The 15,110-nt window shown below is 37.3% G+C and overlaps 1 protein-coding gene across 1 annotated transcript in view; it reads left to right on the top strand.

The window, feature by feature from the left end:
- The window catches only part of LOC111052925 (protein argonaute-2), a 65,264-nt gene that overhangs the window by 7,798 nt on the left and 42,356 nt on the right, over positions 1 to 15,110 (top strand). The window contains 3 exon segments of the mRNA XM_039437704.1: positions 8,375 to 8,400; positions 9,646 to 10,043; positions 12,303 to 12,374. Of these exon segments, the coding sequence (XP_039293638.1) occupies positions 8,382 to 8,400; positions 9,646 to 10,043; positions 12,303 to 12,374 (489 nt within the window). The 5' untranslated portion in view covers positions 8,375 to 8,381.

Here is a 15,110-nt window from a genome sequence, read left to right as displayed (position 1 = left end):
GAACCTCCAGTGCCCAGCTCGTTTACAGTGCCAGCAAATGAACTTTCCACGGGCTGGAGAAATTTTCTGAGAAATAAATTCCTCTTTTCCAGTCTTCCACACGGCTCCTACGTGTTCGTGGACTTGAGGAAATTTCTTCTTCTCCTGCTTCTTCACAGGAATAATTCCAGGTGGCTTCCTTGACCTCCCTATGTCAGGCTGGGGTTTAACAGTAGCCAGCCTCGAGTTGACAGCTCCTTTTCCCACTTTTGGAGTGGAAATATCGTCTCCAATGTGCTTTTTGACGAGATGAGGATCCCATTCCACTGACCGGGAATGGGGGTCTATTTTCACCCGGTGCTCACGAAGAAACTCCATACCAAGCAGAATATCTGGAGAAAGCCCATCCATTATTGTGAGTGTTGTTGATAGGGATATTCTGCCGATTTTCAGGTTGGTTATAACACCACCTCGCAGACGTGCAGCCGCTCCGTTAGCCATAACAGCGCCGCGCTGCACAGGCTCTCGTTCCACTGCTGCCAAACTATTAAAAGCTTTAGAGCTAATATAGTTGGATCTGCTCCGGTGTCGAGAAGAGCACTATACTGTCTGTCTCCCATTTCCACTGTAGTGAAAAGACGGTTGTCATCCTGGAGCTCTGGCTCTAGCTGGATTTGAAGCCTTGTTTTAACCACAGCTGTTTTATCAGAAGTCTTCTTCTGCTCTCTCTCACAGGAACAATTTGGTCGTGGCTTCCCGCACTTTGAGCAGAGTGAAACCTCCGGACACTCTGATCTCCAGTGTCCCACCTTCTTGCACTGCCAACACACGGGGCCTTCTGGAGGTTGTTCACTCCGACGCTGTGTAGTAGTAGTCTCCTGTCGAGGCTTGGTCTGCTTCCTCACCTCCTCCTGCTTCACAGCTCGTTGTCTCTGTTGAGCACTCTTCTCCTCGAACTTAATTCGTTCATATTGTCTCGCTAAGTGTAGCAAGTCGTCTATGGTCTTCTCTTCAGCCTCCCTGATGTAGAGCTTATAGCGTGGTAGAAGATTTTTGTACAATCTCAGTACCTGGCTCCTCTCTGAAAAACCACCTCTTCTTCTCATCAGCGTTAGCAGCTCCTCAACATAGTCTTCTATGAGCTCGCCTTCTCTCTGCCGCCTGTCGAGAATTTCATTATCAAGATCCTCCACATAAGTAGGTGGATAGTATCGAGACCGAAAGTCTCTCAGGAAATCGTCCCAGTGTCTCCACTGTTCTCTCCTATTCCTCATCCATAAGGAACATTTCCCCGCTAACATTTCAGGTAACGCTGGAAATAACTGTCTGCCAGACAAGCCATATGCTTGTTGCAGCTCCTCGAGCCGCTCCATAAAACTTGGAGCATCTCCACTCCCATCATATGAGAGCCGCCACCCTCGAACCTTGTCACACACGGCACCCGGGTCCATACAGGATGTAGCAGGCACCGCTGGTCTGGTAGGTGACCTCAATACATGCCTAGGCATGTTATTATGCCTCTCCGGCATCTCCGGCCTCACTAGCACAGGCTCTGCATGGTATAGCGTGTCCACTGCCGCCTCCTCGCTAACTGGTGCTGGCCTTCGCGCTCCTCGACGAAGCACCTCCTCCCCATTATCCAAAACGGGGAGCATCGCAACAATCCGCAGTCGTTGCTCCAGTAGAGCACTCCTCAAGCTCGTACTTGTGCCGTCTGTCAGCACTGAGTCGAGTAGTAGATCAATCAAGCCCTGATCGTGCACTCTGTACACCCAGGAGTTGCTGGAGTCGCCATCAAACTCTGGAGACGTCTCCTTGGGTATTTCTTCCAGTCTGGAACATGCAGTGGCCTCCGCGACTGGTGGCCACAGCGCTGCAGCTCCTTCCTCTTCCTGACCTGTGCCAGCTCCGCCACCGATCCTGTTCAGACCGGCAGCCTCCACCATTGTCCTCAGGTGGTTTTCGACAAGAGCTCTCCTGAGCTCTGCCAGTTGTAGGTAGCCCTGCAGCGGCCGAGAATTTCACTGCTTCATCCCTGTGAAGCCTGTAGATCCAGGCCACTCTTGGATCACTGCTGTTGTCTCCTGTATCCTCCTTGTCTCTTTCCTCGCCTCTGCAATTATTCTCCTCTCTAGCACTCATCACTGTTCTTCTCCTCCTACCTTTAGCCCCACGTTCGTGTGCCAATCTTCTGAGTAGATTTTTGCCCACACCTTCTTCTACTAGAATTCCCAGTGTCGCTCTGGGCCGGCTAGACTCAGTCGGCGACTGGGGTGGGCCGCAGCAGGGGACAGGAGTCTTGGTGGGGTGTCCGCCAACCACCCTCGTTCGAGTCGGGGGTTGAAACAGAGCTTTGAGTACTTTGGAGAAATGTTTCCCTCTTATAGGTAAGAGGGGCCGTGCTTTCGCACTGCCAAACAGGGTTGGGCGTGGAGTGAGAGGAATAGGAACGCTGCGGTGTCCGCAGCGAAGGAGGTCTCTGTGACGGAAATAACGTCCCCGATTGCCACAATGTGTCCTCTTGTGTGTCTTGGAACTATTTACTGGAGTCGGTCACCGGGTCACTATTCTCGGGAACCGGGTGTTTTCCGGGGGTCCGGATTGAACTCGGGGTCGTCGGAAAGGCCTTCCCTAGCCTTTCTCGAGGTCCTCTTGCGATTCCGGAGCGAATCGGCAAGCTGCAGGAGCCCGCGCACCGGGCTTCGCCTCTGTTCACCAAGTCCCTATTCACGGGCACCGGGTGTCTTCCTGGGGTCCGGATCGAGCTCGGAGTTCTCGCAAAGGCTTTCCCTGGCCTTTCTCGAGGTCCTCTTGTGATTCGAGGTTCCGGCGATGATGTACCAAGATGTAGTTAGGTTTTAACCAAAACCTGGCGTGTCGCTGCTGGTTGTAACAGGCAGGTTGATGCCCAAACTCGTTAAAAAAGTCGAACAACACTCGTCCAAGTGTGTGTTGAACTGCGGAGCTTCCAGTGTCTGAGATTAACCACCTTTAACCTCAGACACAACTCCCGGTCGTCGAAGGATTCGGAGTACACTCAAAGCACGAGATGTACTATGTTGCTAGCTGCGCGCTGCTTCCTTCACTCTTTCTGTCGACCGCTCGCACTGGACACCCGAACTAGGCTGACTGCCTACCAGCCTTTTACGAGCCTCCCTCAGTGGCCGAGATGGAGGGGAGTAAGGATGCGCATCACTGCTGAGCGGTAGCCCAGCGGCTGGCTTGCTCGTTGACCTCTGTGATTCCATCAGAGATAACCGAGCGTCTTATAACAAGCCCTAAACTCAATTCCCTTCATTAGTTACGATATACATCGTGACAATATTTTGATAATTTATAAAAGTTTCTAACCTCAAATCTATTTCAATGGATTCCCTGGGAAAATCTAAATGAGATTTAGTCAATTCAATAGTCACTAAAATTAGTAAAAAAATGATTAAATATGAAAATTGAAAAGTATTGTGCATTTTTTTTTTATTTTCCCAAATATCTCGAAAAATTTTGAGTTTAGACTATCAAGTAACTAAACATTTTTTCTTTAGAATTCATGATTTTACTAAATCCAATAGTTTAAAAGACCTATTAATCACCATGAAAACAAGTTAACCTCTTTTAAAGCAAAAAATTTGCACTTTTCTGCACATTTTATGCAATATCTCAAAAAATACAGGAGTAACGAACCTGAAACTGGTTTCATTGGATTCCTCGTCAAATTTTACATAACATTGCACCATTTTTAAACTTATTGTAGCCATAGAAAAATTATAAAAAATAAAAATTGATATAAACATTTTGAAATTTCTGCCATGTTTTTTCACCTAATCCTTGGAAATCGACAACAATGTTATACATGGTTGATCTCGTCTTGACCTCCTCTTTCAATCTATGTAGGTCTCAATGCTAGCTAGATTCCGCGGCCCATATACTAAAGTGCCCCCGCAATGTGAAATATTGTGATTAAACGTGACTAGTCTTGTCTTGACTAATCGGTGTGTGTGACCAGCCTTGACGCAACACACACTGATACGTCATTGCAATTAGACATGACTACATAAGCAACTACCTATGTGAAGTATTGTGACTAAACATGACTAGTCTTGTCTTGACTAATTGGTGTGTGACCAGCCTTAGCCTTCATTATTATAGTGAGGTCGACGCTATAATGGCAGTGTTTGATTAGCCAATGGTATTGCTATCCTTGTTTATTATTCAACCAAGCGGATAGCACTATCTCTTTCTCGCTTTGCTCTGTTGCCAGATCGTCTTTTAACAATGTAGAATTAATAATCAATTAACGAAATATTCCATCTTAATTATGAAATTATTGAAAAATATAATTTCTTGCTTAACAAAATATAATTGATTATTTTAAACAAGAATGAATTGTTAATATTACATCAATAAACCTGTATCAGCTACCGTCTATAGAAGACATTGTCAAGACAGAGGATCGGCAACGTTTTTCTCCTATCTTTCTCTACTGCCATTATAACGTGGACCTCACTATATATATATATATATATATATATATATATAATATATATATATATATATATATATATATATATATATATATATATATATATATATAATATATATATATATAATATCGCCTCTGTTCACCAAGTCCCTATTCACGGGCACCGGGTGTCTTCCTGGGGTCCGGATCGAGCTCGGAGTTCTCGCAAAGGCTTTCCCTGGCCTTTCTCGAGGTCCTCTTGTGATTCGAGGTTCCGGCGATGATGTACCAAGATGTAGTTAGGTTTTAACCAAAACCTGGCGTGTCGCTGCTGGTTGTAACAGGCAGGTTGATGCCCAAACTCGTTAAAAAAGTCGAACAACACTCGTCCAAGTGTGTGTTGAACTGCGGAGCTTCCAGTGTCTGAGATTAACCACCTTTAACCTCAGACACAACTCCCGGTCGTCGAAGGATTCGGAGTACACTCAAAGCACGAGATGTACTATGTTGCTAGCTGCGCGCTGCTTCCTTCACTCTTTCTGTCGACCGCTCGCACTGGACACCCGAACTAGGCTGACTGCCTACCAGCCTTTTACGAGCCTCCCTCAGTGGCCGAGATGGAGGGGAGTAAGGATGCGCATCACTGCTGAGCGGTAGCCCAGCGGCTGGCTTGCTCGTTGACCTCTGTGATTCCATCAGAGATAACCGAGCGTCTTATAACAAGCCCTAAACTCAATTCCCTTCATTAGTTACGATATACATCGTGACAATATTTTGATAATTTATAAAAGTTTCTAACCTCAAATCTATTTCAATGGATTCCCTGGGAAAATCTAAATGAGATTTAGTCAATTCAATAGTCACTAAAATTAGTAAAAAAATGATTAAATATGAAAATTGAAAAGTATTGAGTGTGCATTTTTTTTTATTTTCCCAAATATCTCGAAAAATTTTGAGTTTAGACTATCAAGTAACTGAACATTTTTTCTTTAGAATTCATGATTTTACTAAATCCAATAGTTTAAAAGACCTATTAATCACCATGAAAACAAGTTAACCTCTTTTAAAGCAAAAAATTTGCACTTTTCTGCACATTTTATGCAATATCTCAAAAACTACAGGAGTAACGAACCTGAAACTGGTTTCATTGGATTCCTCGTCAAATTTTACATAACATTGCACCATTTTTAAACTTATTGTAGCCATAGAAAAATTATAAAAAATAAAAATTGATATAAACATTTTGAAATTTCTGCCATGTTTTTTCACCTAATCCTTGGAAATCGACAACAATGTTATACATGGTTGATCTCGTCTTGACCTCCTCTTTCAATCTATGTAGGTCTCAATGCTAGCTAGATTCCGCGGCCCATATACTAAAGTGCCCCCGCAATGTGAAATATTGTGATTAAACGTGACTAGTCTTGTCTTGACTAATCGGTGTGTGTGACCAGCCTTGACGCAACACACACTGATACGTCATTGCAATTAGACATGACTACATAAGCAACTACCTATGTGAAGTATTGTGACTAAACATGACTAGTCTTGTCTTGACTAATTGGTGTGTGACCAGCCTTAGCCTTCATTATTATAGTGAGTTCGACGCTATAATGGCAGTGTTTGATTAGCCAATGGTATTGCTATCCTTGTTTATTATTCAACCAAGCGGATAGCACTATCTCTTTCTCGCTTTGCTCTGTTGCCAGATCGTCTTTTAACAATGTAGAATTAATAATCAATTAACGAAATATTCCATCTTAATTATGAAATTATTGAAAAATATAATTTCTTGCTTAACAAAATATAATTGATTATTTTAAACAAGAATGAATTGTTAATATTACATCAATAAACCTGTATCAGCTACCGTCTATAGAAGACATTGTCAAGACAGAGGATCGGCAACGTTTTTCTCCTATCTTTCTCTACTGCCATTATAACGTGGACCTCACTATATATATATATATATATATATATATTATATATATATATATATATATATATATATATATTATATATATATATATAATATATATATATATAATATATATATATATATATATTATATATATATATATTATATATATAATATATATATATATATATAATATATATATATATATTATATATATATATATTATATATATATATTATATATATATATATATATATATTATATATATATATATATATATATATATATATATATATATATATATTTGTTCAAATGGTACTCCCTCACTGACTGACTGACTGACTCACTCACTCACTCACTCACTCACTCACTCGCAGAACTAAAAATCTACCGGACCAAAAAGTTCAAATTTGGTAGGTATGTTCAATTGGCCCTTTAGAGGCGCAATAAGAACGGATTTGGAAAAAATTTCCAAAGATACGCCCAAAATTTGCATTTCTCCAGCGTTTTTTAGCGCTTTCTCAGCTTTATCGAGAACAAATGAACAGAAATTGTTCAAATTTAGTACCTACAGAAGCTAAGCTAGGGTGGTAACAGTAGTGTTAGAAGGAATTTAAAATAACGCCAAAGATACGCCCAAAATTAGCGTTTTCTCAGTTCTTTTATCAAGTAATAGATAGAAAATGTCCAAATTTTAGACAGAGGTTTAGGTAGGGTCTAAAAATGTTGTGATGAGGTGACTTTAATATTTCATGAAAGATACGCCCAAAATCAGCGTTTTTCTCAGCTTTTCTGCGTTTTCACAGTACTTTGACTTTCTGATGGAATGAAGCATCCTCAAATGAAAAATTCAGGCGAGCCAAGCGAGCCCGCTGATCTTATTTCTGGACGATCCAGTCGGGGGTCCAGGGGGCGGAGCCCCCCTGGCTAGCCGGATATGGCGAGCGTAGCGAGCCTGACGGCTAGTAATAATATATAATAAATAATTCATATAAATTTACATTATTGTATTGTAAAGCAGGATGCACACTTCAATTGAATTAGACCATGCTCAAATTATTTTTCATCCAACAGAACCAATGCAACAAGAACTAACTTAATAAAGGAATCTGTACCTTTTTTTCAATTAAAACATTACGAGTTCAGTGGACTTTTTCATTAATATATCTTTGCATCACCTTTTTGGATTGCTATATATAAGGTACCGTATATAATACTTCAGCAGGTAACTAAGAACCCAACAACTACTTATTCAGCTCTCTCCAATTAGGAAAATAATGTACAGAATACATTATATATATTTAATAAATTAAGAGTTGAAAATAATTGTGAGTTATCATCACTTGGTTATAGAGAAGAATGAAAATGGATAAAGACTTACAACACTTAGCTTCTTCCTCTTCCTTTCAGGGGTTAGGAATTATTGCCTGTTAGGAACCTCTGTGCCATTAAAATCAACCTATCTCTCTCTACCTGGGACGTCCGCGATCTTTTCTATCTTCCAAATAGATAATAGAACAGGGCCTCTTCGGGGATCCGGTCATCACTCATCCTATTAACATGCTCCAACCAGTCACTCCTTTTCCTATTAAAAACGTATACTTATTACTTACAACTCTTATACTGACTAAAAGAATAAAGCCAGAGAGATAGAGTAGGAACAAAATGGAGCGAAAAGAGAAAAGCTAAAAGCTCGCTGAAATTGAAAAGAAAATAGGAACATCTCAATCTCAAAAAAATCAACCAATTTTGTTTACCGTCTTCTACTTTCAATACTAATCGAAAAATTTAATACCAATAATAAAATCTGAATTTTTTAATTATTGTCAATAAATGAATGAATGAATAGTAAGTTATGTATCAATAATAATCTCTTCCTTTATGTTTGCTCTATTCATTATTTAGGCATTATCTTTTCCATGTGAAGTACTAGTAGGCCTAATGTTGTAACACTATTTCATAACAAGTAAATCGTGGCCAGTTAATTTCTTGATTAACTCATGTCTTTTCCGTTTCAGGTGAATTATGGGGAAGAAAAAAGGAGGTAAGTTTATCAGAGCATTTTTCGTGAATCATATGTCCTTGTATTTATTGTTTAACTTATAATTTCAATATTGCATAAGCTTGAACCAAAGCTCTTTACATGGACTGAAAATAATATCATCCACTTGAGCCACTGCTCTTTACATGAACTGAAAATATGATAACTATAGATTATAGATTAATTGAGATAACAAAAGAAAAACAATTAAATTTTCTTTCAAACCCTTATCACTCACTGTGACAACGAGATCTTTCGGCAGGTCCGCCATCTTATCCGAAAACTTTTCAGTACTACTGAAATATCGAGGATTATATTTTGCACACAGTTCTGTGGTTTAATTAGAAATTTGAGAAAGACTCAGTTTTACGCAAACTGGCAACACTGTTATTTTCTCTTATGGAAGGCCAAGTCTCAACTTATTCTATCAACTTTTTCCTATGGTTATAAAAAAAGCAAATACAAATGAAATGAAAAATAAAATACCTTCAATTAAGTTAAAATCACAGAATACAATGCTGTATTCTGTGATAAAATATAAATATATTAACGGGAAGCTCCTGCAAGGTTCAAAATATATTCACACTAGGTAGGACATTACGACCTTACCGTAAGGACTTCCCACCAACAAGAAGCTGTACAAATTTACTTCTTCTTCTCTCAATGTTATTTTCATGTGGTGTCATTTTGGTATAAACAAATGAATTTATTGTATTATAAAAATAATATATTTTATAGGTTACGGTATACTGAACATTTCAACCTGATGAGATAACCAATAACAATGACACTTAGCGCTCTGTAATTCATAGCACAATTTTTTTATGAATATCATCATAGAGAAGAGATAGCATAAGAAGATATCCCGTGGTATAGGACGTTTATGTTCCAATTTTCACTTTTAACTCAAGCCGATAATCCATGTAGTTTTTTTCGTGAAGGTTTGTGACGCTGGTAGTCTCTCATACTGTGTCATTCTTACACTCTCACCCCTACAACACAATAATAATAGAAATTTTTCGACAGCAATCGGCTTGAGCTGACAAGAAATCCGCTTGAAATTTTAAACATAAACGACCTACCATGGAAATCTTATGCTATATTTTTTCTATGATATTACGGGCCGGTTTCCGAGCTCGGGATTTAGCTAAGTTCTAGACTTTAAACAGCTGGAGTCAGAAAATTGGCTTTCCGAAAAGGGGTGTAATCTTGATGATTTTAAGATGTGATGGTTTGTGTTTTCCAAAGGAAAAGGAAGGGGAGGAGGGGCTAGTGGAGGAGGTGGAGGAGATGGAGGACCTAGTGGTTCGGCGCCTCCTCAGCAACAACAGGCACCTCAACAACAACAGCCTCCTCAACAACGACCGCCTCCTCAACAACAACCGCCTCCTCAACAACGACCGCCTCCTCAACAACAACCGCCTCCTCAAACATCATTTGGTGACTTTCCGGAAGTAGGGAACGTGAGAGGAGGAGGGAGAGGCCGTGGAGGGGGTAGAGGCGGAAGAGGAGGAAGAGGTGGAGGTGGAGGAGGAGGCGATGATTATTCCTCCCCACCACAGATGTTGGAAACTGCCACCAGGGGAGCTTCGGGTGGAGGCAGGGGGAGAGGTCGAGGACGTGGGGGAGGCGGCGATGGTTTCCAGGTCAGTAGTAACACAAATGATAACTATTTGAATTTATCATAAATTTTATTTATTCATTTATTTACAACAATATATTATAAATATTATCTACATTATATTATCGTTTTGGTGAATTCGGTCCTAAGTTACAAGTTTGTGTTTCTTGAATAATTCCAAATTTTCTTGAATAACTCAATATTATTCTTTACAAGTGGTAATTGAGTAGAATATTTCTAATCGATGTATTAATTCAAGCCATCTAAATTCAAAAATTACAGTTTTAATCTTTATTTTGGACTAAAATGTTATAAAAATTGTACATGTAAAATTCTTACCTTATCTTGGACTTTGTCACTTATAAATTTGGAAGAAAAATAGCACAAGGACTACCTTATTATTTTATCAGCCAATGTTGATATTTCATTAGTGTCATTTGCATTGTAAATAAATATAAAAAAATAAATATTATTTTTGTTATTTACTCATATGGCTTTTATCGGCAGAGAGATCCTTTTGGATACTCTGCCATGCCGTATTAATCAATGTCATATTTCCTATTTACACTAAGTTTTTAGGTTAAATAACAGAATGGCTTGAAAGTTGAAACTAGTAGTGTTTATATAAACAATTTTGAAGTAGGTATATAGTTATTCCTATATTGATGATAATTATTCATTTATAATTTAAATTAAATTAGATATAAAATTGTTTAATTAGATCAGGCTACTTTAGCTTGTTCTAATAGTACTAAAAAATGATTAATAATAATAACTTTATTCTCGCAAAGAAAACATAAAAAACAATTACAGAAAATGTAAGAAAAAAATGGAATAATATGGCAATAGAAGTAAAAGTAAAAGTAAAATGTCTTTATCATACAGTAGCCTACCTATTTCAAAATACAAACAGCCTCTATTAAAATAAACATCAAAATTAACAGAGTAGCAAAAGTAAAGGAAAATAAATTAGATAAATTGAAAATTGATAGTTTATTTTTAATTCATTTTTCATCTTCTTCCTCCTTTCACGAGTTAGGCATTATTGCCTGATTGCATTATTCCGAACATTTTTTTATATAATTGAATTAAACTGTTATTCTCAACTGTCTTATTATGGGAGAGGAGTAGTCTGTTGTTTCTCTGCCAATATCATTAGGCTACAATGTAATGATAACTGCTTGCTGTTCAAATTGGAAAATTGGTGCCACAATCACAGGACAACAAAAGAAAAAAATTGAGGCTATTTTACTCATAAACTGACTATAATATCACATTCTCAAGTAATTTTCCACTATCAATTAAATTCAAACGAATCAAGCACTAACTGGCATAGTTCCAGAATAAATATATATATTTTAATATCGAACTTGTTTTTAATGTTTCTGATTGATCAATGAAATCCCATGAACTTTGTGTTCAATAATATGTATGAATAGACTCCATAAAGTTATGAAACGTGGAAAACTATTCGAATAAATCTAGTAAATTAGTAATTCACTTTTTGAAGATCAAAATCAAAGACTTCACTCTGCCACGGGATACTGATTAGTATTAATCATAACTTAAACTTGGAGAAGATATGTGGAACAAATCGAAGAAAGTGATATTACATTTATATCTACAAATCAACTTCCGTTATTAAACTAAATCAGTTGAGAATATAATACTGAGGAATAATAATATTGAGTAATCAACAGTTTTGGATTAACTCAAACTTCTTTTCCATTTATGTTTCTTTGCATTTTTGTCAAAATTATAAGTTTGAAATTCATTATACGAATAATAATCTCTATTATTTGTTTGTATCACTGTAAAATAATTATTTCAGCTATATAGGCTAATAAGAATAAATAATAGTTACGAAGAACTATTTAGCTCTTGACCAATATTTGCTGTAGCAGATGTCCTTAGTTCCATTAATATAGCTTTCATTGAGTATTTTACATTTATTATACAGTAATGTAGGATACCCTTATATTTTGAAATAAGATTATCTGAACTTACTTTATAAACTTCTGTTTAATTTCGTTTTTACAACTTCATTTTTCACACAACATAATTCTTTGAGCCCATTTCGATGACTGAATGTTTATTTTTTGTGAGTTTGTAATAATATTCCAGTTGTTGGTTAAACTGCAATTTTCAATAAATCTTCCATATTTGTTCATGTGTTGTGTGTGTAAGTGAAATAATCAGTTCAATTTTCTAAAAGAATGTTTTTACTAATGAAATTGGAGAAGTTTCTTGTTTAATAATTATTTTTGGATTGTTATTTGTAAAGCGCACCCCACGTGGGGATGAGCAATTCCCCGGTTTTCCCAGCGCAGGTCCACCTCATTCTACACAAGCTCAGGTTGGTTTGTCCTCCATAAATTGGCATGCAAATCACTGAATTCGAAATTAAGCTTTTTTGTAAGTTTGATAAGCATGCAATAGTGTTATGTGTGCACAAAAGTTTTTATGTTTTTAGTGCACTAAAAATGTTATTAGTGCATAAAAATGTTGCATGCAGCAATTTATTTGTTGCAACAGTATACTATACTATATAGTATACTATAGTTTGCAACTTGCAAACTATTGCAACATTATCAATAGTTTGATAAGGAATGAGGTAAAAATGCGGTCGGGGTATAATAAAACTGTCGGAATGCTTTATTTAATCATCAATATACCAAAAGTAAATTTATTATTTATTCATATGGCTTTTATTAGCAGAGAGATCATTTTGGGTGTTCTGTCTTGCCGGCTTCCAATGTCATTTCCTATCAACACTGGAGTTTATAGATTATGTATTGGGTTCTTCATGTTTTCTCACTAAAAATTTGTACTTTCACTTCCTGAGTTTCTATTTTATAAAGTTAAAAATTAAGAAAAATTATTTTTAAACACAATTCACATTTAAAAAGCAAACAAATATAAAATTTTGATGATTATATTGAAGCTGAGAATTTCACATTACAAATTTTTCCATGACAACCAACAACCAAAAGTAAATGAATGAATAAGAGACTTTAACTTGTAAAAAATAATTGAAACAGTGTAACCGTCAGGACGCATGCAAATTTAACCAAATCTGAACAGCTTTTGAACTCAATCCAGATATGATAATTATGATTTATTCTAAATTTATGCCTTACTAGTTGAAGCACGTACCCATTTTTAATTAACACCTTTCGTACAACCTGATGTGAGTAATTTAATGTTCATTAAAATAATATCCTTCCATAAAAATAGTGACAATAATTATTATAATAGAATTAAAAAATGAGTAAGAAAAAATCAACACTACTTGTTGTATTTGTGTGTAAAATAATAATACTCTCTTCACCTACTTTCATCTTGATAAATTTGGATTTATTGCAGAGCTCTTTTGCGTAAAACCTTCCTTAATTTTTAAATAAACGTTTCTTAAATTTGATATTTGGTACCAGAGTGCAATAAAAATGTTTGATATCATCCTTATGATGATAAATGTTAAATAGTCGTCCTTAGTAGAAGAAGGACTTCACTTTTAGTGCAGCGTTACTATCGATATTAAATACTTTGAATTTCAAAGTAATAATGATATAGATAACTTCTGGTGCACTCCAATTGAAGTGCAGCTTGGAAAAAACGCTCACAAAACTTCTTTTGTAAAAGATCATGGACAGCCATTGCACAATGAAACATAAATATTACCTTCTACAGAAGTTTTACATAATCTAATATTAAGGGTCTGCTACCCCCTATACAGAGTGTTTCTAAATTTCCTACCATTATTCTAAAGCATTGTTCCTGGGTAAGAATCATCTACTGAATATGATTATTTTCAAACTGGTCCAAAGTACTTACACTGAGCTACTCACACAGCCGCCATTTTTTTCACTATTTATGTTCTTTATAGTTTCTCGAATGGATGTGAAACATCAACACATATCAATCTTTTGCCACAGCTGATATGAAACGTTTTGTGTTAATTTCAGACATTAAATAGAAGTGCAACGAACCTTCATTGGTCACCTATCACTGAAACTGTCAGATCTCACTTAATATTTGTTAAATCTTGAGAGATAAGGTGTTAATTATTTATGATTGAATTTACTATAAAACGTTATTCTTGTAATCTTCTTGTGAAATCAACGGTTTTTGGTTATTCAAGAAATACAATTTAAGCGGCCGCCTTTTTGTGAGATGAATTTGAAAATTTGTCATAATTTTTTTGTAGCTCTGACTTGTCATGAATGTTTGTGCAAAGTTTTGCCCACCGCAAAGTAGACCCACACCACTCGAACCCACGCCCTGGGAAGTTTTGTAAAAGCATTGCTAGCAATAGCGCGCCGCAAACTGCACCCAGCCCAGAACATTCCACGAAATAAATATCCACGCGTAGATCGGTTTGTGATTCGTTTAGACGGGCGACACACTGGTGTCGCAAGACACGCGTCTTAAGACGCGTGTCATGTCTTATCAAATTTCATGAGACATGCATGTCTTTTGCATGTCTCTGTCGCTTGTCGCATGTCTTATGATTTTCGGTTGTTACAAAGCTGTATTACAGACTGAGCATGTGCAGACGGCGCATGCGCCGTCAACTACTCTGCTCGCTTTGTCTAGTCAGTCTGGTTCTAGTCTTTCTAAAGGCAATCAGCTGCTTTGTTCATCAGTCTAGTTCAGACATGGATACAGAAATGGCGCATGCTCACAACTTGTCAACCATAATAGTTTGTATAAAATATCATGACATTTCAATGGCCTTCTCTACTCAGCTAATCACTTCATTTGTATGGGCTACGTTATTAAAATTATCGAAAACATGAAGTGCAATATAAAATATGTCTCAAATTATTTTATACAAACTATTCTCTGCCGGCTTTTGGTCGGGGTTTTTCGGCTATACTCGACTTTCGGCTTTCGTCGAGGTAGCGTGGAACGTGGACCGTGGGTTGACTTTACGGTGACAGACTCAGGCAAACGTGTGGGTTCGTTTGACTTTGAACGTAGATAAGCGTGGGTCGTGGATTGCGTGGGTGTACTTTGCGGCGGGCCTTACTCCTATAGTAAGTCTATAGGCCTACTAAGTCTAGTTATCAAGTTTTAAGTTTTATATTTT

The sequence above is a fragment of the Nilaparvata lugens genome, chromosome 11, assembly GCF_014356525.2.
Source record: "Nilaparvata lugens isolate BPH chromosome 11, ASM1435652v1, whole genome shotgun sequence".
Taxonomy (NCBI): Eukaryota; Metazoa; Arthropoda; class Insecta; order Hemiptera; family Delphacidae; genus Nilaparvata; species Nilaparvata lugens.
The sequence above is the reverse complement of the archived record's forward strand: the minus strand, read 5'-3'. Positions and strand labels throughout refer to the sequence as shown.